Raw genomic sequence first — 27,006 nt, forward strand, 5'->3', positions numbered from 1 at the left:
TTGTTGAGGCGAGACGCCATCATGTCCACCATTGGTTTTACCCAACGGTTTAATAGCATGTGGAAAACTTCTGGATGAAGTCCCCACTCTCCCGGGTGAAGGTCGTGTCTGCTGAGGAAGTCTGCTTCCCAGTTGTCCACGCCCGGGATGAATACTGCTGACAGTGCTATCACGTGATTCTCCGCCCAGCGAAGGATCCTGGCAGCTTCTGCCATTGCCCTCCTGCTTCTTGTGCCGCCCTGTCTGTTTACATGGGCGACTGCCGTGATGTTGTCCGACTGGATCAACACCGGTCTTCCTTGAAGCAGAGGTTCCGCCTGGCTTAGAGCATTGTAGATTGCTCTTAGTTCCAGAATGCTTATGTGAAGAGACTTTTTCAGGCTCGACCACACTCCCTGGAAATTTCTTCCCTGTGTGACTGCTCCCCAGCCTCTCAGGCTGGCATCCGTGGTCACCAGGATCCAATCCTGCATGCCGAATCTGCGGCCCTCCAATAGATGAGCCTCCTGCAACCACCACAGAAGGGATACCCTTGTCCTCGGCGACAGGGTTATCCGCAGGTGCATCTGAAGATGCGACCCTGACCATTTGTCCAACAGATCCCTTTGCATGGAATCTGCCGAAAGGGATTGCTTCGTAAGAAGCTACCATTTTTTTTTTTTTTTTTTTTTTTTTTTTTCCCAGGACTCTTGTGCATTGATGTACAGACACCTTTCCTGGTTTTAGGAGGTTCCTGACCAGGTCAGATAACTCCTTGGCTTTTTCTTCGGGAAGAAAAACCTTTTTCTGAACTGTGTCCAGAATCATCCCCAGGAACAGCAGACGAGTTGTCGGCATTAATTGGGATTTTGGAATATTCAGAATCCATCCGTGCTGCTTTAGCACCTCTTGAGATAGTGCTAAACCCATCTCTAGCTGTTCTCTGGACCTTGCCCTTATTAGGAGATCGTCCAAGTATGGGATAATTAATACGCCTTTTCTTCGAAGAAGAAATATTATCTCGGCCATTACCTTTGTAAAGATCCGAGGTGCCGTGGACAAACCAAACGGCAGCGTCTGAAACTGATAGTGACAGTTTTGTACAACGAACCTGAGGTACCCCTGGTGTGAGGGGTAATTGGAACGTGGAGATACGCATCCTTGATGTCCAAGGATACCATAAAGACCCCTTCTTCCAGGTTCGCTATCACTGCTCTGAGTGACTCCATCTTGAACTTGAACTTCTTTATGTACAGGTTCAAGGACTTCAGATTTAGAATAGGCCTTACCGAGCCATCCGGCTTCGGTACCACAAAAAGAGTGGAATAATACCCCTTCCCTTGTTGTAGAAGAGGTACCTTGACTATCACCTGCTGAGAATACAGCTTGTGAATGGCTTCCAAAACCGTCTCCCTTTCTGAGGGGGACGTTGGTAAAGCAGACTTCAGGAAACGGCGAGGTGGCTCTGTCTCTAATTTCAACCTGTACCCCTGAGATATTATCTGCAGGATCCAGGGATTTACCTGCGAGTGAGCCCACTGCGCGCTGTAATTCTTGAGACGACCGCCTACCGCCCCCGAGTCCGCTTGCGAAGCCCCAGCGTCATGCTGAGGCTTTTGTAGAAGCCGGGGAGGGCTTCTGTTCCTGGGAAGGAGCTGCCTGTTGCTGTCTCTTCCCTCGTCCTCTGCCTCGTGGCAGATATGAATAGCCCTTTGCTCTCTTATTTTTAAAGGAACGAAAGGGCTGCGGTTGAAAGGTCGGTGCCTTTTTCTGTTGGGGAGTGACTTGAGGTAGAAAGGTGGATTTCCCGGCCGTAGCCGTGGCCACCAAATCCGATAGACCGACCCCAAATAACTCCTCTACGCATCGCCTGTCCACTGTCGTGTCCATAAAGCTCTTCTGGCCGAAATGGACATAGCACTTACCCGTGATGCCAGTGTGCAGATATCTCTCTGTGCATCACGCATATAAAGAAATGCATCCTTTATTTGTTCTAACGACAGTAAAATATTGTCCCTGTCCAGGGTATCAATATTTTCGATCAGGGACTCTGACCAAACTACCCCAGCACTGCACATCCAGGCAGTCGCAATAGCTGGTCGTAGTATAACACCTGCATGTGTGTATATACCTTTTTGGATATTTTCCATCCTCCTATCTGATGGATCTTTAAGTGCGGCCGTCTCAGGAGAGGGTAACGCCACTTGTTTTGATAAGCGTGTTAGCGCTTTGTCCACCCTAGGAGGTGTTTCCCAGCGCTCCCTAACCTCTGGCGGGAAAGGGTATAAAGCCAATAACTTCTTTGAAATTAGCAGTTTTTTATCGGGGCACCCCACGCTTCATCACACACGTCATTTAATTCTTCTGATTCGGTAAAAACTACTAGTAGTTTTTTCACACCCCACATAATACCCTGTTTAGTGGTACCTGTAGTATCAGCTAAATGTAACATCTCCTTTATTGCCAAAATCATACAACGTGTGGCCCTACTGGAAAATACGGTTGATTCGTCACCTTCACCACCGGAATCAGTGCCTGTGTCTGGGTCTGTGTCGACCGACTGAGGCAAGGGGCGTTTTACAGCCCCTGACGGTGTTTGAGGCGCCTGGACAGGCACTAATTGAGTGTCCGGCCGCCTCATGTCGGCAAACGACTGCTTAAGCGAGTTGACGCTATCCCGTAATTCCACAAATAAAGGCATCCATTCTGGTGTCGACCCCCTAGGAGGTGACATCCTCATATTTGGCAATTGCTCCGCCTCCACACCAATAACGTCCTCATACATGTCGACACACACGTACCGACACACAGCAGACACACAGGGAATGCTCTATACGAAGACAGGACCCACTAGCCCTTTGGGGAGACAGAGGGAGAGTCTGCCAGCACACACCAAAAAGCGCTATATATGACAGGGATAGCCTTATGATTAAGTGCTCCCTTATAGCTGCTTTTATATTAATATATTGCCATTTATTTTGCCCCCCCTCTCTGTTATACCCTGTTTCTGTAGTGCAGTGCAGGGGAGAGACCTGGGAGCCTTCCTGACCAGCGGAGCTGTGACAGAAAATGGCGCCGTGTGCTGAGGAGATAGGCCCCGCCCCTTTTTCGGCGGGCTCGTCTCCCGCTATTTAGTACATTTAGGCAGGGGTAAATATCTCCATATAGCCTCTGGGGCTATATGTGAGGTATTTTTAGCCTTTTTAAAGGTTTTCATTTGCCTCCCAGGGCGCCCCCCCCCCAGCGCCCTGCACCCTCAGTGACTGCCGTGTGAAGTGTGCTGAGAGGAAAATGGCGCACAGCTGCAGTGCTGTGCGCTACCTTAAGAAGACTGCAGGAGTCTTCAGCCGCCGATTCTGGACCTCTTCTTGCTTCAGCATCTGTGAGGGGGCCGGCGGCGTGGCTCCGGTGACCATCCAGGCTGTACCTGTGATCGTCCCTCTGGAGCTTCATGTCCAGTAGCCAAGAAGCCAATCCATCCTGCACGCAGGTGAGTTCACTTCTTCTCCCCTCTGTCCCTCGTTGCAGTGATCCTGTTGCCAGCAGGAATCACTGTAAAATAAAAAACCTAAGCTAAACTCTCTAAACAGCTCTTTATGAGAGCCACCTAGAATTGCACCCTTCTCGGCCGGGCACAAAAATCTAACTTGGAGTCTGGAGGAGGGTCATAGGGGGAGGAGCCAGTACACACCACCTGACCTGTAAAAGCTTTACTTTTGTGCCCTGTCTCCTGCGGAGCCGCTATTCCCCATGGTCCTTTCAGGAACCCCAGCATCCACTTAGGACGATAGAGAAATAGGATTTTGGTACTTACCAGATAAATCCTTTTCTTTGATTCCACAGAGGGCACTGGAGTACTCTTGGGATATGGACGGGGCGTTAGCAGGGATCAGCAAATTTAAATATTTAAATTAGAAACCCTCCTCCCCCTCCATACTCTCAAGATGCCTCAGTGTACAATAGTACCATGGGGTATAGACCGTTCCACCAGGAGCCATTGGCACTTTAATAGTTTGAGAGTGTGGGGTGGCTCCTCCCTCTATGCCCCTCCTACCAAACTCGGTCTAGAAACAGTGCCCGAGGAGACGAACATCTTCGAGAGAAGGATTTAACACGGATAGTGGCGAGATTCATACCAGCTCACACATACAAGGCACATCAAGTTAACTTAGCTTGAAAACTCAGCAACCGCTGAAACATTACTTACCAAGTAATAATGCAATACTCAACTAAAACGAAGTTGTACTGAACCAAATAAAGATAGCAGGAAAATTAAGCGCTGGGCGGGCGCCCAGCATCCTCTACGGACTACGAGAAAAGAATTTACCGGTAGGTACCAAAATCCTATTTTCTCTTACGTCCTAGAGGATGCTGGGGTCCACATTAGTACCATGGGGATGTACCAAAGCTCCCAGAACGGGAGGGAGAGCGCGGAGGCTCCTGCAGAACTGATTCACTGAACTTCAGATCAGAGGCCAAAGTATCGAACTTTTAGAACTTTCCAAATGTGTTTGACCCAGACTAAGTTGCAGCTCGGCAATGTTGTATTGCCGAGACACCCTGGGCAGCCGCCCAAGAAGACCCCACCTTACGAGTCGAGTGGGCCTTGACAATTGTAGGACATGGCAATCCTGCCGTAGAATACGCATGCTGGATAGTGAACCTGGTCCAGCGAGAGATCATCTGCTTAGAAGCAGGACACCCAATTTTCTTGGGATCATACAGGACAAACAGAGAGGCCGATTTTCTGCGACGAGCAGTCCTCTTCACATAGATTTTCAGAGCCCTTACAACATCCAAGGACTTTGATGAAATGGAGGAGTCAGTAGCCACTTGCACCACAATAGGTTGATTGTTATGAAATGCCAACACAACCTTCGGAAGAAACTGCTGACGTGTCCGGAGCTCAGCTCTATCTTCGTGGAAGATCAAGTATGGGCCTTTACAGGACAAAGACCCCAACTCTGACACACGTCTAGCAGAAGCTAGGCCAACAACGTGACAGCCTTTCATGTAAGAAATTTTACCTCCACCTCCTGTAGAGGCTCGAACCAGTCCGATTGGAGGAACTGCTAACTGATAAGGTCCCAAGGCGCTGTAGGCGGCACAAAGGGAGGTTGTATGTGCAGAACTCCCTTCAAAAAGGTCTGAACCTCAGGGAGGGCAGCCAATTGTTTCTGGAAGAAAATGGATAGGGCCGAAATCTGGACCTTCACAGATCCCAACCTCAGGCCCATATCCACACCGGCTTGTAGGAAGAGGAGAAACCGTCCCAGTTGAAATTCCACTGCAGGAAATTTCTTGGACTCACGCCAAGACACACATTTTTTCCAAATTCGATAATGTTTAGACGTTACTCCTTTCCTAGCACGTATCAGGGTAGGAACAACCTTGTTCAGAATGCCCTTTCGAGCTAGTATCAGGCGTTCAAACTCCATGCCGTCAAACGTAGCAGCGGTAAGTCTTGATAGGCGAACGGCCTCTGCTGCAGCAGGTCCTCCCGAAGAGGAAGAGGCCTCGGCTCTTCTTGTAGTAGATTCGCATACCAAGCCCTTCTTGGCCAGTCTGGAGCAATGAGGATCGCTTGAGCCCTTGTTCTCCTTATGAGCTTTAGAACTCTTGGGATGAGTGGAAGTGGTGGAAACACGTACACGGATTTTAACACCCACGGAGTCACTAGAGCGTCCATCGCCTCTGCTTGCGGGTCCCTCGACCTGGAACAATACCGCCGAAGCTTCTTGTTGAGACGAGAGGCCATCATGTCGGTCTGGGGTACGCCCCAAAGATCTGTTACCTCCTTGAACACCTCTGGATGGAGACCCCATTCCCCTGGATGGAGATTGTGTCTGCTGAGGAAGTCCGCTTCCCAGTTGTCTACTCCCGGAATGAAGATTGCCGACAGCGCCAACGCGTGTTTTTCTGCCCAGAGGATGATTCTTGGTACCTCTGACATTGCAGCTCTGCTCTTCGTTCCGCCCTGTCGGTTTATGTAAGCCACTGTTGTCACATTGTCCGACTGCACTTGAACGACCCGATTTCTCAGAAGATGGGCCACTTGAAGAAGACCGTTGTAGACGGCTCTTAGTTCCAGAATGTTTAATCGGCAAGCCAGCTTCCAGACTTAACCGCCTTCCTTGGAAGGTTTCCCCTTGAGTGACTGCGCACCAGCCCCGGAGACTTGCATCAGTGGTTAGAAGGATCCAGTCCTGAATCCCGAACCTGCGGCCCTCCAGAAGGTTAGGCAGTTGCAGCCACCAGAGGAGTGAAATCCTGGCCTTTGGTGACAGACGTATTCTCTGGTGCATGTGTAGATGGGATCCCGAACACTTGTCCAGGAGATCCAGTTGGGAGGGCTGAGCTTACTGCAGGGCCTTGTAAGAGGCCACGATCTTTCCCAGAAGGCGAATGCACTGATGAACAGACACCCGGGCTGGCTTCAGGACATTCCGGACCATTGTTTGTATCACTAACGCTTTTTCCTCTGGAAGAAACACCCTCTGCACTTCCGTGTTGAAGATCATTCCCAGAAAGGACAACCTCCTGGTTGGTTCCAAATGTGATTTTGGAAGATTCAGGATCCAGCCATGTTCCCTGAGAAGCTGGGTCGTGAGAGCTATGGACCGCAACAGCTTCTCCTTGGACGATGCCTTTATCAACAGATCGTCCAGATATGGAATTATGTTCACCCCCTGTCTGCGGAGGACAATCATAATTTCCGCCATCACCTTGGTGAATACCCTCGGTGCTGTGGAGAGGCCGAATGGCAGGGCCTGGAACTGAAAATGACAGTCCACCAGTGCGAATCGAAGATAAGCTTGATGCGGCAGCCAAATCGGAATGTGGAGGTACGCATCCTTGATATCCAGGGATACCAGGAATTCCCCCTCCTCCAGATCTGATATCACTGCCCTCAGAGACTCCATTTTGAACTTGAACTCCCTCAGAAAGGGGTTCAGTGATTTTAAGTTCAGAATGGGGGTGACCGAACCATCCAGTTTCGGTACCACGAAAAGGTTTGATTAGTAACCTTTGTTTTGCATATGAGGCGGTACTGGCACAATAACCTGTGTCTCCACCAACTTCTGGACGGCTTCTTGCAGGACAGTCCTGATTTGAAACATCGGTGAGGAGGGAGATTATGAAATTCCAGCCTGTACCCCTGAGACACAATATCTTGCACCCAGGGCTCCAAGCCGGATGACACCCAGACGTGACTGAAATGCCTGAGTCTTGCTCCCACCGGCCCCACCTCCGGGGCATGTAGTCCACCATCATGCGGAGGACTTTGGTGTACCTGAAGCAGGTTTCTGTTCCTGGGAACCTGCAGCCGCAGGTTTCTTGAACTTGAAAAGAAAAAAGATTTGTCTAGGCGCTGACTTAATTTAGGGAGAATTTCCCAGATAAAATAACCCACTTCTATCTGGGTGTACTGCAGCTTCAAAGAAAACTTGGGCCGACTTCCCTGAAAGATGGTGTTGGACGGCTTGGCCTTTCTGGGCTTGGGAAACCGAAAGGACTGTGATGTAGCTTTAGAAAATGGTTTCTTCGGAGCAGGTGTAGCTGAGGGAAGAAAAGGTGACTTACTAGCCGTAGCCGTGGAGATCGAAGCATCTAACGCTTCCCCAAAGAGAGCCTGACCTGTGTAGGGTAGGGTCTCCACACTTCTCCTGGATTCCGCGTCAGCAGACCACTGGCGCAACCACAGTCCTCGACGAGCTGATACAGACATGGAAGAAATTCCCGCAGCCATGGAATCCAGGTCTTTCATGGATTCTACCAGAAATCCTGCCGAATCCTGAATGTTACGTAAAAACAATTCAACGTCACATTTCTCCATAGTATCCAAGTCTTCAAGTAACGTGCCTGACCACTTTACTATAGCTTTGGCAATCCAAGCACTGGCAATAGTGGGACGTATTTTTGCCCCAAAAACAGTGTACATGGATTTGAGCGTATTATCAATTTTACGATCAGCCGGCTCTTTTCAAGGCGGTGGATCCTGGAACAGGTAAAACCACCTTTTTTGAGAGTCTGGATACTGATGCATCAACAATAGGCGGGTTTTCCCATTTTTTCCTATCCTCTACCGGGAAAGGAAACGCTACCAGAACCCTTTTAGGTATCTGGAATTTTTTATCCGGGTTTTCCCAAGCCTTTTCAAAAATACCATTTAACTCCTTTGACGCAGGGAAGGTTAGCGAGGCTTTCTTATTCTCAGTGAAGTAAGCCTCCTCAACCTGCTCGGGTGTTGTATCAGCAATATTTAACACATCCCTAATAGCCTCTATCATCAACTGCACCACTTTGGCAAGAGATGCTGCCACCCGCAACACATCCCCATCACCGTCTGTAGTATCAGAATCGGTATCATTCTGCATGATCTGTGCAAGAGCACTATATGTGAATATACAGCGGGGAGCCCTGATGTTCCAGAACTGGGCCAGACTGCCATAGAGTTCTGTAAAGCCTGAGTTGCAGATTTATTTTGTGCAACCCTATTTGAATCTGAGAAATCCAAGATTTGATAGAGGATAACCACTCAGTCTCCCTTGCTGGAATCTGTGCTAAACCAGTGCTATCCTGATTACATGGAATGGGATCATCCTGAGAGGACATATCCTCTGCAGCATATGACACAGAGTCCCTGGACATTGCTTAATAGAGACCACAGACACTCCACACACATACAGGTGAGGACAGACAGAGTTTCACCCCCAAGAATGGCGAGAGACACAGAGATTGGAGCCAACCCACACAGCAGTTTTAATATAAAGGGAGACCCCCTATCAGCACTGACTGTGCACCTTAATAGGTTACACAGTCGTTTCGCAGCCTCCCCCCATCCCCCTCTACAACCCCCTGGTACCATGAGAGATAGCTGGAGTTGCTTTGGAGGGACTTGCTCTTCCTGAACAGCGCTGTGCAGGCAGGAAAATGGCGCTTAACGCTGCTGGGTCCGCTCCGAGGAGAAGCTCCGCCCCCAAAATGGCGCTGTCTTCTCGCTTTTCCTAGAATTATACTGGCCTGAGGATTTATGCTGGCTGAGATCCCAGGACCCCGACAGAATATGTGACCAGTGTAGGCCGCTGGTTCAAGGCGCCCCTCACAGCTCTGCAATATGTACCGCTGAGCCCCCGGAGCGCAATTAATACTGCACTCCTACCCTGATGCCGCCATCTTCACACCGGCCCCCTGCTTGCTAGGGGGGTCGGTGACTCACTCGCCACTGATCTTCAGCTCTGTAAGGGGGTGGCAGCATGCTGCTGGGGTGAGCGATCCCCTGTGGCAGGGAACGATCTATCCCCTCAGGAGCTCAGTGACCTGTCAGCGGAGATAGTGGCTCAGACCCCGCAGGGCGGACACTGCTCCCCCCCTTAGTCCCACGAAGCAGGGAGACTGTTGCCAGCAGCCTCCCTGTAAAATAACAATCTCAAAAATAAACTTTACTAGAGAAACTCTGGAGAGCTCCCCTAGCTGTGTCCGGCTCCTCCGGGCACATTTTCTAAACTGAGTCTGGTAGGAGGAGCATAGAGGGAGGAGCCAACCCCCACTCTCAAACTCTTAAAGTGCCAATGGCTCCTGGTGGACCAGTCTATACTCCATGGTACTAATGTGGAACCCAGCATCCTCTAGGACGTAAGAGAAAGTATCAAATTTGTAAAAGCGCACAAACGAGTGCACTGATGACCATGTAGCTGCACGGCAAAGTTGCGCCGTGGAAGCCCCACGACCTGCTGCTGCCCATGACGTTCCCACGGAACGCATGGAATGTGCTAAAATAGATGCAGGCGGTTGTAGGCTAGTATGAAAATAAGCCTGACGAATGGTCAGCTTAATCCATCTAGCCAAGGTGTGTTTGGAAGCTGGCTAACCTAACTTGACTGCATCATAGAGAACAAACAATGTACAGTATCTGTTTTACTTACGGTTGATGTTCGGGCTACATAAATCCGAAGCGCACGAACCACATCCAAAGTAGCTGGAGTTCCTGAACCTTCTGAAAAAACAGGAACGACGATTGGTTGTTTGATGTGAAAAGATGATACTACTTTCGGTAGAAAAGTGGGATTCGACCGAAGTCACGCTCTGTCATCATGAAACACCAGATACGGTGGTTTGCATGACAACGCACCTAATTCAGAAACACGCCTTGCCGAAGCTAAGGCTAAGAGAAAAACGGTTTTCCAAGTCAGAAACTTAACATCCACTTGTAGTAAGGGTTCAAAAATTAAGGACTGCAAAACAGAAAGTCTAAAACTAGATTCAAGTCCCATGGAGCTGTAGGTGGTATAAACGGAGGTTGAACTCTGAGGACACCTTGCAGGAAAGTTTGCACTGTTGGCAAAAGAGCCAACCGGCGCTGAAAGAAAAATGATAAAGCAGATACCTGCAACTTTAGTGTCGCTAAACGCAGTCCTCCATCTAACCCCGCTTGTAAAAATAGTAAGAGACGGGATAACTTGAAAGAAGATGTCGGAAACTTCTGAGATTCACACCAACCAATATAAAGCACGCCAAATCCTGTGATAATGAGCTGCTGTAATTGGCTTCCTAGCACGTAACATGGTTGGTATAACAGACTCCGGAATGCCCTCTCGTCTTAAGAGCGGTTTCAACAGCCACCCCGTCAAACGCAGCAGCGCCAAATCGTGGTAAAGAAATGGACCCTGTTACAGAAGGTCTGGGCGTAGCGGGAGCGGCCACAGATAGTCTGCAAATAGATAGCGGAGATCAGAGATCCAAGCTCTCCGAGGCGCCACTAGTATGACGGTCGTGGACTCTTTTGATCCGCTTTAGCAACCGAGGAAGCAGCAGATATGGTGGAAACAGATACACAAGGCCGTAGGGCCACGCTATTGTGAGAACATCCACTGCCACTGGATCTCTTTGTTCTGGACACATACTGGGGTGTTTGATGATTTTGGCGAGATGCCATTAGATCCACCTCTGGGTAAACCCACCGCTGGACTAACATCTGGAACACTTCTGGATGTAAAGTCCATTCTCCAGGATAAAAATCCTGATGACTGAGATAATCTGCTTCCCAGTTGTCCACTCCTGGAATAAACACTGCCGATAATATCACTTGGTGATGCTCGGCCCAATTCAGGATTCGAGCAACTTCTCTCATGGCCATGAGACTACGAGTTCCTCCTTGTTTGTTGATTGTAAATTGCCCTGAGTTCCAGGACAATTATTGACAGTAATCCTTCTCGGTTTGACCATAGACCCTGAATCTGACAACGTAGGACCACTGCTCCCCAACCTCTGAGACTTGTATCCATCGTCAGAATTATCCAATTCCAGACTCCTAACCTTTTTCCCGCTGTGAGATTTTTTTATTTGGAGCCACCAGAGCAGAGATACTCTGGCCCTTGGAGACAAACGCACCATTTGATGAATCTGTAGATGAGACTGACCACTGTGCGAGAAGATCTAGCTGAAAATGACTTGAGTGAAATTTTCCGAACTGGAGTGCTTCGAAAGACGCCACAATCTTTCTTAATAGTCGAATGCACAAGTGCACCGAGACTGTCCGTAGTTTGAGCACTAACTATACCAGATGACGAATACTTTGTGCTTTCTCCTCTGGCAGGTAAATTCGTTGATCTACCGCATCCAGAAAAATTACCAGAAATTTAATTCATTGAGTGGGACCAGGCTTGATTTTTTGAAGTTGACAATCCAACCGTGCTGAACTAGTACATTGTACGTTAGTAAGGCAGTTTGGAGGAGTAATTGTTGAGACGAAGACTTGATGAGAAGGTCGTCTAAATACGGAACTATTATCACTCCCAGGAATCTGAGATGAGCAATTATCACAGACATCACCTTTGTGAATACCCAAGGCGCTGATGAGAGGCCAAACGGTAGTGCCTGAAATTGATAATGGGTTTGTTGTACTGCAAACCTAAAGTACGCCTGGTGTGGCGGCCAAATTGGAATGTGTAAGTACGCATCCTTGAGATCCATTAAAAGCACGAATCCCTGTGGTTATAAACTTGCAATCACTGACCGCAGCGATTCCATCTGGAATCTGTAGTAAGTGACGTACTGATTGAGCCCATTTAGGTTCAATAACGGTCTGACCGAGCCGTCCGACTTAGCTACTACAAAAAGATTGGAATAATAACCTTGAGCTTGTTGGTGAACTGGAACTTGAATCAAAACTGCTGAATCTACAAGAGACTGAACCGCGGTCTGCAGAACTGCCCTCTTGTCTGCTGACACAAGCAGGCCTGTCCTGAAAAACCGCATTGGTGGTAAACAATCAAACTCTATTTTGTAACCCTTGCACACTAAATTGCGGATCCACCCATCTGTGAATGTCTGAAACCACGCCAAGTGAAAGGTTTGAAGGCGTGCTCCCACAACTGAAGATCTGAGATGGTCTGGAAGCCGGTCATGCCACTGGTTAGCTGGCTTTGAGTCCTGACGATGGTTAGTGTTTTGATGTAAACCACATCCTCTACCACGTCTACTGTGTACAGTTGTTCCTTGAGCACAGCCTCGAAAGGACTGAGGTCTAAATGATTTGAACGCTGGTCTAGTACTTCCTTTTAGGAAATGGTGTGGGCAACGGTAGGAACACAGAATTCCCCCCCCCCCCCCCCTCCCCCCGTAGCCTGAGAAATCCATTTGTCCAATTCAGGCCCAAATAGCATATCGCCAGTATAAGGAAACGCCTCTACTCCTAGTTTTGACTCAGCCTCGGCCTGCCAAGACCGCAATCAAAGCGCCCGACGGGCCGCAATAATAGAGGCTGAAATCAGAAAACTGACTTGTCCAACATCCATAGATACTGTACCCAAATACTCAGCCGATCCACAAATGTGATCTGTTACAAGTATAAGCTGGTCTGAGGAAAGATCTTGTTGTAGGCCTAACTTGAGCTGTTTTGCCCATGCTACTACAGCCTGGTTAACCCAAACTCCAACTAAAGCAGGTCTAAGCAACACCCCCGCTGATGTATAAATCAACTTTAGCATGGCCTCTTGCTTACGCTCTGACGGAACCTGAAGAGCGGCTTTGCACCTGGGACTGGAATGGTTCATATCTTTGAAAGTTATGAAACTGAAGAATCCACTTGTGGTGAATGTTCCCATTTCGTTGTCATAGACTGTGGGAAAGTGTAGTTAGACAGAAATCGCTTTGGCATAGAAAAGAGTTTATCTGGATCTTGCCATGCTTACGTACGCTGCTTAAGAGAATCAGAAAAGGGAAAACACAGTGTCACCCTTTGTCTCTTAGGAAATAAAACCTCATCTTTTGACAGAGGCTCCTCTGTCTCAGTGAAATTTAGACCTGCCGTACCCGTCCTGATAAGATCGTCAATGCCCAGACTATCAGTGACCTCACTATCTGACTCCTGGCCCAATTTACCCTCCTTCTCTTCTTCCTGAGATACAAGGTCGGGCATTGAATCGTCAGAGTGTAAAATTGTGGAAACTAGTTGAGACAACCGATGACCACTCTTAGGAATTGATCTATTCATGGACTTTTGTAAACCCTGCAAAGTTCTGGAAATATCCTGAGCCCACTCTGGCTGCCCAGACGGCACTGACCTTTGATCAGACTTAGCCGCCTCACGGTCTTTTAGTGCAGCAGACAACTCTGACTTCAAATCAGCCATCATCGCCCAAGGAGAATCAGGGCAGAGGTACTTATTTGGACCCATATTTGCAAGACACACTGTGCAAGTGGAAGCTCCATCACGTAACACATTATCACAGTTACCGCTGACAAGCTGCTTCTTTGATTTTTCCGTGAGCTGACCACCCGCTCTTTACCTGCTGCCGGAGACTGGAGACACTGATGGGGCATCTCATCAAGCACTGTCCTGCTCCTTCAGCCAAGGCTGGAATCAGCTTATGCTGATTAAGGTCTATGGTGGGGCTTGTCTTCAAGCGCCGACAAGCCTTTGCTGCCTGTAGCAGCGCACACAGTCCCGGAATCAAGCTTCTTAGTAAGCTGGGAAGGGCTGTGGTTAAAAAATAAAAAGTTTTAAAAAGAAAGTCTGGAGTTCAGTCCAGAACGTGCCTTCCCTGTGGGGGCACAAAAAACACAGGCATCTTGGGAGTATGGAGGGGGAGGAGGGTTACTAACTTAAATATTTAAAATGTGCCTATCCCTGCTAACGCCCCGTCCATATCCGAAGAATACTCCAGTGACCGCTAGTGGATGAAAACCAAATCCCAGTTGTTGGGATGCCGGTGGTCATAGGAACGACAACGGCATCCCAACATTGAAGATCCCAAAGTCGGAGGATGTAAGTGTATTTAGCCCCCCGGCCTTCTCCTATGCTACCCCTCCAAGGGTGGCAGCTAGGGCTAACTGTCGTGAGGTGGAATCTAGGGCTAAACCTCCCCTCCTGGCCCTAACCCTAACAGTGACCAGATACTTAACTTCGGGATGTCGGCTGTCTGTCTTCCGGCTCCAGTCTCCGCCCGGTGGTCTGCCCTATTTCACCCCCCTGATTACCAGGATTTCCCAGGCAGGCAGTAACAGGTGACGTCCCTGCATGTCACACGGCGTGTCAGGGGTAATGCTGGGAGTGACTGGACCTGAGATCTGGAGGAAGGATAACTCCACCATCACCTAATGTTCTACCCTAGGACTGTGCTAGACTCTGTGGCAGGAGATCAGCAGGCACAGCAACATTAATACCAGTATTATTATTAATAACAACAGATCATTAAAAAGCTAATGAATATGCAAACGTCAGAGACACCCAGAGACCTGCAGTGCTGGGAATGATCTCAGGTATAGAGGGCACCCCCAGCAGTCAGTGCGGCTGGTTATACAGAAGAGACGTGTCACTGCATGGTAAAGATGGCGGCTGTGATGTACAACTGTCTCAGTATCTTGTCATGTGTCCCATGTTATAGTGCTGAGATAAGCTGCTCTTCCCTCCCATGTATGTAACGTCACATATAAGCCACATCTCCAGTAATATAAATACTTCTCCCCATACAGCAATATTATATCCCCAGAGCGTCTGCGTCTCTCTCACCTGGGCTGATCTCAGCAGGAACGGCCTCTTCCTTACACTTCTGGTAATATATCAAGGCTACCGGTTCAGCCTGTCATACAAAAACATGTGTCACATACATGTCCCACCCACACGCTACACGGGACATCTCTATAGGACACACATAGGGCGGGGACATGGGAATAACACAATATCCTGCAATGTGAGGAGCGGATGTGCGAGGAGGAGAGGTCAGAGCAGGTTCCTCTACCTGATATTCCTGTGTCACAGTCCTGTTCTCTTCCTCTATACAGCCCGGAGAGTACAGAGGGGTCTCACAGGGGTCTGCCGGATTTCTAGAGCTGCACCCACCTGCGGGGAATGGAGACAGAACATTACATTACAGTAAGTATAGTGATTCTATGTAGAGTCAGTGGGGAGGTGAGGACTTCCCTACTGAGTAATGAGGAGACCACCGCCTGCCACCGAGTACAAGGTTACATGTAGGTCACACACTGACTCAGCCTGGACTTGTTACAGGAACAGTGGCCACAATTACCACATAGTAACTTGTGTAAGTGTATGGACAATGGCAGAAATGCTCCATGTGACACTACTCGCCCAGGCAAGACGCCTGCACCTGCTGTACCTCTGGTACCTACAGATAAGACCTAACACTCAGCCATCCCCCGGCTGTCCTCTGCTGTAAAGAAGGCACCTCTTTTTTCTTTGGGAAATGAAGCATCAATGTGGGGAAGAATCTGACGGAGGTGCTCTAATACCTGCTGATGTCAGTGGTGTATTGAAAGCAAAGCTTTTCTAAACACCGATTTTGTTCTCACCACATTATTAGAGTAAGGACTGTAATTTATTTACTAATTTATGCGATATTGGAGAAATCAATTTTTATATTATATACACACACATTATATATATATATATATATATATATATAAAAATGTTATAATATACATACTGCATACTGTACACTGACAGGAATTAGGCTCCTCCCCCTCCTCAGGCCCAGCACTGCGTACACTACATAAAACTGACAAAAATTAGGCTCCTCCCCCTCCCCAGCACTGAGTACACTACATACACTGACAGGAATTAGGCTCCTTTCCTTCCCAGCACAGAGTATACTACATACATGGACAGGAATTAGGCTCCTCCTCCTCAGGCCAAGCACTAAGTACACTACATACACTGACAGGAATTAGGCTCCTCCCCAGCACTGAGTACACTACATACACTGACAGGAATTAGGCTCCTCCTCCTCAGGCCCAGCACTGAGTACACTACATACACTGACAGGAATTAGGCTCCTCCTCAGGCCCAGCACTGAGTACACTACATACGACAGGAATTAGGCTCCTCCTCAGGCCCAGCACTGAGTACACTACATACACTGACAGGAATTAGGCTCCTCCTCAGGCCCAGCACTGAGTACACTACATACACTGACAGGAATTAGGCTCCTCAGGCCCAGCACTGAGTACACTACATACACTGACAGGAATTAGGCTCCTCCTCCTCAGGCCCAGCACTGAGTACACTACATACACTGACAGGAATTAGGCTCCGCCTCCTCAGGCCCAGCACTGAGTACACTACATACACTGACAGGAATTGGGCTCCTCCTCAGGCCCAGCACTGAGTACACTACATACACTGACAGGAATTAGGCTACAGCTGTACAATGTCTTCCCTGTCAGAGCTTAGTGAGGAAGGTGACTGACGTCATCCATCACCTGCCCCCTTAGCAGGCTGTGCTCTTATGTTTGCCAGCCCAGTGACTGGGTGCAGAGCGCAGCTCACCACAGCTCCCTACATCCAGTGTGAGGAGAGACAGATACTGCCATAGCTCTGGAGCGCTGTCTCGTGCAGAGAGGGTGCCTGCCGTTACGGCAGTGACCGGGTCACCCCTCCAGAGGTCTGACAGCAGGAGGAATGGGCCCCGGCAGTATGAGGCGCTGCCCAGCACCTATCCCCCCTTCCTAGCATGCAGTGTCAGCAGCTGTAACACTGGCAGCAGCTGAAGCTAATGACACACTAATCAGTAACATAATAACCTAATGCTGCCATAGGTGCCACAGTACAGAGGGTCTTAATGTTCCTGCACTCCTACAGCCACCTCTATACCCCACAGTTCCAGCGCCAACACAGTGCCCGCTCTCCTACAGCCACCTCTGTACCCCACAGTTCCAGCATCCACACAGCGCCTGCGCTACTACAGCCACCTCTATACCCCCACAGTTCCCGCTCTCCTACAGCCATCTCTATACCCCTACAGTTCCAGCATCCACACAGTGGCCGCTCTCCTACAGCCACCTCTATACCCCACAGTTCCAGTATCCACACAGTGCCTGTGCGCCTACAGCCACCTCTATACCCCACAGTTCCAGCGCCCATACAGTGCCCGCTCTCCTACAGCCACCTCTATACCCCACAGTTCCAGCGCCAACACAGTGCCTGCGCTCCTACAGCCACCTCTATACCCCATGGTTCCAGCGCCAACACAGTGCCCGCTCTCCTACAGCCACCTCTATACCCCACAGTTCCAGCATCCACACAGTGGCTGCGCTCCTACAGCCACCTGTATACCCCACAGTTCCAGCATCCACCACACAGTGCCCGCGCTCCTACAGCCACCTCTATACCCCACAGTTCCAGTGCCCACACAGTGCCCGCAGTCCTACAGCCACGATATACCCCACAGTTCCAGCGTCCCCAATTTTCCTGTGCTCTTACAGCCACCTCTATACCCCATGGTTCCAGTGTCCACAATGGAAGCAAGGATAAAATGCTGATTTCTATATAAATCTTCAAACACTATAATCATTATCAGTGTACAGGAAATTATTACCTGCTCTGACAGCTGCAATCTGACGGGTCTATAGCTACATATAGTTATGGCGAGGCACCGGATTTATTTTGAACAACAGATGTAATGTATAGTAGATATGATTAAATATTAGTTGTAATTATAATATTTATGCAATTAGTTATTTATACAGTACACAATTACACGCAACGTATCCGTTATGTACCCAATCCCGCTGCTATCTCACCTGAGCTGGTGGGATCAGGAACAGGCTCATCTTCCTTACACTGCGGGAGATACATACTGTGTCCAGGCTCAGCCTGTCAAACAAGGACAGAAAATAAGAGTTATGGTATAACTTACCTTCGTTAACTCATTTTCTTTGAGGTCCATAGATTCACAGGGACATCAGGGTATAGGTTGCGGATTTGATCCGGGGCACCAGACAGCTTAAGCTTTGAAATTCCCAGAATGCTCCGGTCCTCTCGCCCTATACCACGCCCCCTGTTCAAGGGACTGTCAGTTTTGTTAGCAAGCCCAAGGCAGGAGCAGGATAAGAGAGAGAAGGAAGATCGGTACATACAAGAAACTCATTCTTACTGAAAAAAGAAGGGAATATTATGAGCAAAAATAAAAACCCTTTGAAGCCAGGTGCACCCTGTAGATCTATGGACCTCAAAGAAAAAAAAAAAAAAAAGAGTTAACGAAGGTAAGTTATACCATAACTCTTACTTTCTTCTTTGGAGTCAATAGCTAGTCACAGGGACATCGGGGAGATGTCCTAAAGCAGTAAATTTACAGGGTGGGAACGCTCCTGAGCTGAAAGGAGTACCCGACATCCAAATGAAGCATCCTGAGAGGCAAAAATGTCGACGGCAGAGAACCCTTAGGAAGGTGTGAGCAGACGACCATGTGGCTGCCTTGCAAAGCTGTTCTGCAGATGCTCCATGACGGGCCGCCCACGACGGACTCACAGACCTAGTGAAATGTGCAGAGGCTGTGTCTGGCACAGGAAAGTCTGCTTGCTGGTAAGCATGTGATATGGTTGTACAAATCCATCTGGCCAAGGTTTATTAGCTAGCCAGCCTCTCTTGTGGATCCATAAAGGACAAAGAGCGAGTCTGTTTTCCGGATGGAGCTTGTTCTCTTTACATAAATCTGTAGAGCTCGGACTACATCCAGAAAGGCCTCACCTGATGAGGGGCCCCGGAAACCTAAATGCTGGAACAACAACAACCTCCTCATTCAGATGGAAGCTAGAAACCACTTTTGGGAGGTAGCCTGGTCTGGTTTTGAGCACAGCTGGATCCTTTAGAAATGGGGATTTACATGAAAGGGCACCTAAATCTGACAACCTTTTAGCCAAAGCAATCGCCAGAAGAAAAAAAAATATAAAATAAAAAAAGTTTCTTCATGGTAAGCCATTTAAGAGCCACAGAGTCCAGAGAGACTCCTGTACAAGCCCTGAGCACCATGGATAAGTCCCAAGGGGCTACTGGTGGACTAAACGGTGGCCGAATTCGAAGAACAGCCTGTAAATAGGTGTGAATGTCAGGAATCACAGCAATCCTTGATTGAAACCACACAGATAAGAATGAATCCTGCACCTTTAGTGAAGCCAATCTTAGTCCACTATCTAGTTCTGCCTGAAGGAAGCCAAGATCCTAGATACCCTGAAGGTGAGAGGGTCTAGTTCTATTGGAAATAGGTGTGCCACACTTTGTAGTAAATCCTTGCTAGAGCTGGTTTCCTTGCTTTAAGCATGAATCTGTATTACTTGGATAGAGAATCCTTTACCTCTCAAGAGGGATGTCTCAAGGGCCAAGCAGTCAAAGACAGGTGAGTTAGACCCGGATGCAGGCAGGGACCTTGAGACAATAGATCTGGCCATAGAGGAAGCGGCAGAGGGTTGTCCACTGAGAGACTGAGGAGGTCTGTGTACCATGCCGACTCCCTGTTTCAATTTGCGAATGATCCTTGACAGAAGAGCCACTGGCAGGAAGAGGTATGCTAGCCTGAACCCCAACTTTACCGACAGGGCATCCACCAATTTTTTGTTGTGACGAGAGGCCATGAGATCTACTTCTGGAAGGTCCCACTTGTCCACGAGTATCTGGAATATCTGTGGGTGTACTGCCCATTCTCCTGAATGCACTTCGTTGCAGCCGAGAAAATCCGCCTCCCAATTTAGGACTCCAGGGATAAATACTGCCAAGATTGCTGGGAGATGGCGTTCGGCCCACCTCAAGATGTGTGCTACTTCCCGCATCGCCGACTGCAGGTACCCTCCTCAGTTTGCCCTGAAGAATAGTTTTCGACTGCTTGAGGGCTCTGAGGATCGCCTGCAGCTTTAGGTTATTGATTGGAAGAAGGTTGTCTGAGTGGGACCACTTTCCCTGAAAGGAGAGGTGACCTGTTACCACCCCCAGCCTCTTAGGCTGGCGTCCGTTGTCAGGAGTACCCAGTCTGATATCCAGAATGGACGTCCCTTGTCCAGGTGTGCCTTTTGCAGCCACCAGGCTAGGGATAGGCGAACTTCTGGGGAGAGGACCATTGTCTGAGCTCTGATGAGCTGGGTTTGCCATTCCATCTGGACAAGATTAGGGGTCTGGAGTGGAATTGGGCATATTCCAACATGTCAAATGTTGATACCAGGGACCCTAGAACATGCATTGATGAGTGTATTGAGACTCTGCGGTTGTCCAAGAGTCTGCGCACTCATCCCTGTAAGGTCGTTATCTTTTCTGGTGGTAGAGAGAGTCTCTGGGCCTGTGTATCTAATAGGGCTCCTAGTAGTATCATTCGTTGGGAAGGTGTCAGTGATGACTTCTTCTAGTTGATGTTCCAGCCGTGTTTCTGAAGAAACGTTATAGTCACCTGTAGATGACAGCGCAGGATGTCTGGTGATTGTGCTAGTATCAGTAAATCATCCAGATAGGGTAGTATTCGGATACCCTGGCAATGTAGATGTGCTGCCATGACCGCCATTACCTTCGTGAAGACTCGAGGAGCCGTGGATAGGCCAAAGGACAGCGCTTGAAATTGGTAATGCGGACACTGCTGATGAGCAGGAAAAATAGGCACCTGGAGGTATGCATCCTGGATATCCAGTGATGCCATGGAATCCCCTGGTTCCAAAGCTAGCACTATAGACCAGGAGGGTTTCTAGACAAAACCTGGGCACCGGGTAAATTTGATCAGGGTCCTGAGATTTAATATAGAACAGTATGACCCACTGGACTTCTGAACCAAGAAGAGGGTAGAGAAAAACCCTTTTCCTCTGTGTACGGAGGGAACTGGGATAATTACTCCTGCTTCTAGGAGTGACTGTACAGTATTGCTTCTCGAATGGCCCCCGCCTTGGTTGGATCCTTTGAGGGGCATGTGCAAAAAAATTGCTGGGGAGGGTCGCTGCAAGAATTGCAGAGCATATCTGTGGGAGACTACTTCCCGAACCCAGGCGTCCGTTATGGTACAGTGCTTGCGTATGTGACCGGACGGTCCCGTACGAAAGCCCTCACCGCTTTCGCGTCCCGTCCCCAGTACACAGAATGGATGTTTAGGTCACACGGGAACTGGCCACATAGGGGATTCCCGCTTTAACGTCAGTAACTGCCTTTTACTGACTCCACCCACTGCGCAGTGGGCGGGTTTATGCTGCCACCACCAAACTCCTAACCTGCCATGGTGTTTGAAGCCACGGTTCTGCTCTGTATGGGCCGACACGCTGCCTTACAACACCTGTGTGGTGTTGACGAATTCCCACCAGTCGCTTGACTAGGCCTCTACCGGTAGCTGGCGGAAGGCGGAACTTGGAGACGCTAGTTCACCCTGGACAGCCGAAGAACGGGGCTATGTTTGGCATAGCCCGGTAGGTCACAAGATGAAGCAATCTTCTTGAGGCATATGATGTTTAATGCCAACAAATAGTTCTGAAAAGAACTCGGCAATACAGCAGAATGAAACTGGTATAATAATAGTCTCTGGAGCTCACAGGCTACCTCTTTTTATACAATAAAACCACTCAGTACCACAGGGGGTCATGTCCCCCCTGAGTCCTTTCCATCCAATCAGGATATCTGACAAAATACAAATAAATTACATTTCAAAAGGATATAAGTGCATGAAACAATTTCCTCCTTCTTGTCACACAGACAATGTTTGGTATCAGTTTAACATTTACTATTGAGAAATTTATCACATAGCTTCAAATACGGTTTGTATTTGATTCCCCCAAACAAACGTTCCTCATCCTTTTCCTGCCACACACAAAGTTCTTGTAATGTAAACATAATCTGCACCCTACATAAAGCAGCCTAGGAAATGTTAGATCAAACTGTTGTTAACTGAAACCGACTAGTTTGCATTCATAAAACACAATCTGATTAACATGTTCCTGTCTCATTCACATCTCCATGCAAACCCAGTGTTTGGGATTACAACAGGAAAGGCTGCAACACAAACAAACAGTCTTCCTTCCACCTTCGTTTGTATTTGAAAGGTGTTTGGCCACCAAAAGGCTGGCTAATTGACACTTACTTGTACATAGCAAGTCTGGAGCTAGGACAATTACCATACGACTTCCTATGCAAGTGTCTCAAGAACTATTTTCAAGGCCTTTTTGGAAACAAAATACCTTGTACTTTTCTCATAAGTGCCCTGTCCATGCAGTTCATCATTCTCCAACTGCGCAACGATATAACATATGACACATTAATAGACATATTTTAAATACCCGGTGCCTAGCACCCACAATACATTTAAAGATGGTGCCTAGCGCACAGTTTAAAAGTGGCGCCAAGCGCCCATTTGTCCTCCTAATGGCGCAGGGCACTAGGGGTTAACCCCTTCAGTGCCACGGCCGCCATTGTCCATGTGGCCACCAGGGCTGTCCGGCCACAGCGTACGTAAGAAGTCGGCCTCCCACCCTGGGGTCCCCCAGCAGTAGGCCTGTCCTTTCAAGCTGTGGGCTTGTCGGCGGACTTGGCCGCCAGCTGTCTAGAAACCCACATTTGCTTTGGTGATTTACAGGCCTGTTTGAGGGCGCCTGGCATGGAAACGGATGTCCCTTAACTTTTCCTTGAGGGCGAAAGGACCTAAAAGGATAGGCTCTTGGTTTTGGGTTAGCTGCAGAGGGCAGATAGGCTGCCTTAGATGCTGCTATGGTGGCTACTCTGTCATCAAATTTTTTACCAAAAAGGATATCACCCATGAACTGTAGAGTTTCCAGAGCCTTTTGAGAAGTGTCTGTCTGGTCTACCTCCCCAGAAGATTCCTCTGACAAGTGTGTTGAGGATTGCATAGCTCGACTGCGAGGTCTAATCTCTGTAGGCTTATTAGACAGTAACATCTGCTGGAATGCAATAGAAGTTTGAGCTAAATTCTGTACCAAGTGGGACAGAACATCAACCCAGGAGGGTTGCATGGAAAGCATAAGGGAATTTAAAATGGAAGGCTGTATCTGCTGAGGAAATCCCACATTAGGAGGCTGAGCAGGTGCTGGTAAAAATACAAAAAACATTGGGGCTGCTTAGAGGCAGCCCCACTGTCCAGTGGTGCGTCCAGCTCCTGCTGGCACCAGAAACAAACTGACAGTACCTTGGACAGGGGGCGAGATACAGGGAGAGAGGAACGGAGCATTCTGGGAGTTTCAAAGCTTAAGCTGTCTGGTGTCCCAGATCCTATCCGCAACTTGTACCCCGATGTCCCTGTGAATAGCTATGGACCCCGAAGAAGAAATTTTATTACATAGAGCGTCTATACCATTAGGATACACAGGATAAGGATATGAGAGTAACATAATGCAGAAGAGATAATGCAGCCAGTCCCGCTACCTGATAATCCACTATGAGAATCCGGTTCTCTTCCTTCATATAATCCCCAGAGTACAGAGGGGTCTCACATCGTCCTGGGGGGCTTCTAGAGCTACACTCACCTGCTGGGAGAACAGACAATGACAGCCATATAGCAATGCTTAGTAATGACAGCAAAACATATCACTGCACAGGGTCACCTGTCACTAGGTTTCAGGAGAAAATCACAATTAGGTCCAAACTGCAGTGATCAGTAACAGTAAGACAGCCAGGAGAGGGGCGGAGAGAGAAGGGACTGGAAGGTGTAGGAAACGCACCTCGAGAGACGTCCTCTTACCCACTGAGTCATGAAGCTGCGTAGGGTCCATTACAACGTCTTTGTGTCCGCCTGAATAGTCCCACTCTGTCACAGAGAACGAGACCTCCACATCCTTACACTTCCCAGGCACCTGTAGCATAGGAGAGCTGGTCACATGACTTACCCCCACACCTAGGAGTACCGTGTAATACATTCCACTGCAGGGCACAATGGCAGACGATGGGTCAGGGACCAATTACCGAGTGCGTCCTGACCAATCACCAGTGCTCCAGTGATATATCACTATTGTTACACTTTAGCACAACACAAATCAGTCACCAATCAAAGCCCATATAGCAATTATAAAAAGTTTTGTTTTTTTAAACAGCGTTCTCCCTGGGAATATACAGCTATATGTACAATGAGAGCGCTCACCTTTCCTGTCTCTCTGTGATATACTTCAGTAGTTGCCCGGGAAATCCTGTCATGGTTCCTCTCCTCTGTTGGCGCATGAGGCAGAGCCTCCGTGTTTGGGCTCTGGGTGCCGCTGCTTCTGTCTGACACAGGGGGTGCGCTGATGTCTGTCACCTGGTCACCCGACTTTCTCACAACAATTAAATCCTATGAGAGCACCAATATGTAAGATGCCACCTTATATCTATATATCCATCTCTATATCAATATAATATGATAGAGTCAGTTTTCTACCTTTTTAACACAAGCTATTTACTAATACCTTCAAGCCGTAATGGCCACTAAACCTCGTGCACGTGCTACGCACTCCGTACGCTATTTGCGTATGAAGACCTCACACGTGGTACGCAAGTAACGTACACACACTGCGCTGGGTGTATGGAATACACAGCGCGAGCGTACACACAGACAGTACTTTTATAAACTTTAAACACAGTGCCTGATTATACTGTAAGTCTTAGTATTGAGATACTGCAATGATATACCACTGGTTAACCTGGATATTTAAGCAAGCTGTTTGAGTGATTGAGATACTCAGAAACCCTTTGTACTAGCTAGAGAAACACAGACACCTTGCTGAGGTTCCAACACCTTTACTAACGAGATTTAGCTATGTAAAAAGGGAAAAATACAGTTTACAGCTTATACACTACAGCACTAACATGAAACACCTAAGCAGGATAACTGGACATAAATATACAATAGCGTCTTAATCCTAAACAATAACAGTGAGAGAGAGAGAGAGAGTATGGCAAATACAAACAGAGAATAAGTTGGTCACAGAGAAAAACTTACACACTGGGGAATGATCGCTGTGCAGTCCTGGTCACCAGCTCCATAGTTAGTCAGTGATGAAAACCTTTTGTGGAGAGTAGACTGAGCTGGTCCAGCCTGGCTGTTTCTTATATACACAACATACAGTACACTACAAAGGGCCCTGCAATCTCATTGTTCATTGGACACAGGAATCTGTCTTCACATTATAACAAAAGGTCATAGGTTTGTTTGAACAGGTGGGCTGTGACTATTCCAGACTGCTCAGGTGGGAGGGAATCTCAGGACTCACACCACATGTGTAATAAAACAGCAAATACTTTTAAAGTCCATAACCTACTTTTATATATAACTATACGATGGAGCGACCGATCTCTTCCTATCCAACACCGGAATGTTTCTAATGAAATACTCTTCGGTTAGGTACTAAACACCACTGTTCAGACCCTGTCTGACCCTTCGTATCATGCAGAGAGGAATTCCTTTGTTCATGAACCAGTTACACTAAACATACTTACAGATATTATTAAAGAGACCATAACCTATAAAATATACTATTTGGATTAACTATGTAACGATCGAGTCGCCCGCCAGACGCACACAAACTCTACCGTAAATGCACATACCACGCGCCTGAGCGCACGACCGTGGAGGCGCCGTCACGCAACTGCGAATATGCGCACGCACGGGAGAGAATGTGCACGTGCAGCGGGCAAGCGCATTGGGGTTAGTACAAGGCATCATAGGTCGCTATATTTTTCGACTTTGACAAATATAATATAATATAATAACAATAATAGGAATTTGATACCTACCGGTAATTCCTTTTTTCGTAGTCCGTAGGGGATACTGGGATGGTCTTAGTACCATGGGGTATAGATGGGTCTTATTGGAGCCTTGGCACTTTAAATCTTTAGAGTGTGAGCTGGCTCCTCCCCTCCATGCCCCTCCACCAGATTCAGTCTAGGAAACTGTGCCTGAGGAGACGGACATACATAAAGAGAGGAAATTAGTAGAGGAAAGTGGTGAGATTTCAAACCAGCACACAACAGGAAGATAGTAACATAACCATATTAGAAATTAGGGACCGCAACAGATGATCCAATCCACAACAAGTAACATTTGCAGGAACAAAACCGAAGCACCAAGGCGGGCGCCCAGTATCCCTTACGGACTATGAGAAAAGGAATTACCGGTAGGTATCAAATTCCTATTTTCTCTAACGTCCTAGGGGATACTGGGATGGTCTTAGTACCTGGGGGAAGTCCCAAAGCTTCCAGAAAGGGTGGGAGAGTGCGGAGACCCCTGCAAAACACATTGCCCAAACCGAAGGTCATCAGTAGCCAAGGTGTCAAAGCTGTAAAACTTAACAAGCATTTTGAACCCTGACCAAGTGGCAGCTTGGCACAACTGTAAAGCTGAGACACCCCGGGCAGATGCCCAGGAAGAACCCACCGACCTAGTGGAATGGGCCAGAACTGACGTCGGAACCGGCAAAGCCGTTAGGTAAGCCTGATCCAACACGCAATAGACTGCTTAGAAGCAGGACAACCAATCTTGTTGGCATCATACAACACAAAAAGTGAGTCGGACTTCCGTGTCCGAGCAGTCCATTTGACATAGATCTTCAAAGCCCATACAACATCCAAGGACTTTGGAGTAGCAGCAGTGTCAACAACAACTGGATCCACTATCTGCTGATTGATATGAAAAGCAGCAGGAACTGCTGACGAGTCCTGAGCTCTGCCCTATCCTCATGGAACACCAGGTAGGGACCTACAGGACAAAGCCCCTAGCTCCGACACACGTCTTGCCGGGGCCAAAGCCAACAGCATGACCATCTTCCATGTGAGATACTTCACCTCAACCTTGT

General features: G+C 48.3%; 1 protein-coding gene across 8 annotated transcripts in view; it reads right to left on the reverse strand.

Annotated features, from left to right (window-relative positions):
- LOC134994657 (zinc finger protein 260-like) overlaps positions 1-27,006 on the reverse strand; it is a 300,567-nt gene that overhangs the window by 236,957 nt on the left and 36,604 nt on the right. For 7 of the 8 annotated variants that reach the window (XM_063950998.1, XM_063950996.1, XM_063950993.1 and 4 more), the window contains exons 3-8: positions 24,321-24,506; positions 23,925-24,036; positions 23,609-23,712; positions 18,022-18,094; positions 15,222-15,322; positions 14,993-15,062 (exon numbers count right to left, since the gene is read on the reverse strand). In XM_063950998.1, coding sequence (XP_063807068.1) covers positions 14,993-15,062; positions 15,222-15,322; positions 18,022-18,094; positions 23,609-23,712; positions 23,925-24,036; positions 24,321-24,506 — 646 coding nt within the window. The remainder of the gene's footprint in view (positions 1-14,992; positions 15,063-15,221; positions 15,323-18,021; positions 18,095-23,608; positions 23,713-23,924; positions 24,037-24,320; positions 24,507-27,006) is intronic. The other variant, XM_063950995.1, reaches the window with a different exon arrangement.

Source organism: Pseudophryne corroboree, chromosome 2, assembly GCF_028390025.1.
Source record: "Pseudophryne corroboree isolate aPseCor3 chromosome 2, aPseCor3.hap2, whole genome shotgun sequence".
In the NCBI taxonomy this organism is placed as follows: Eukaryota; Metazoa; Chordata; class Amphibia; order Anura; family Myobatrachidae; genus Pseudophryne; species Pseudophryne corroboree.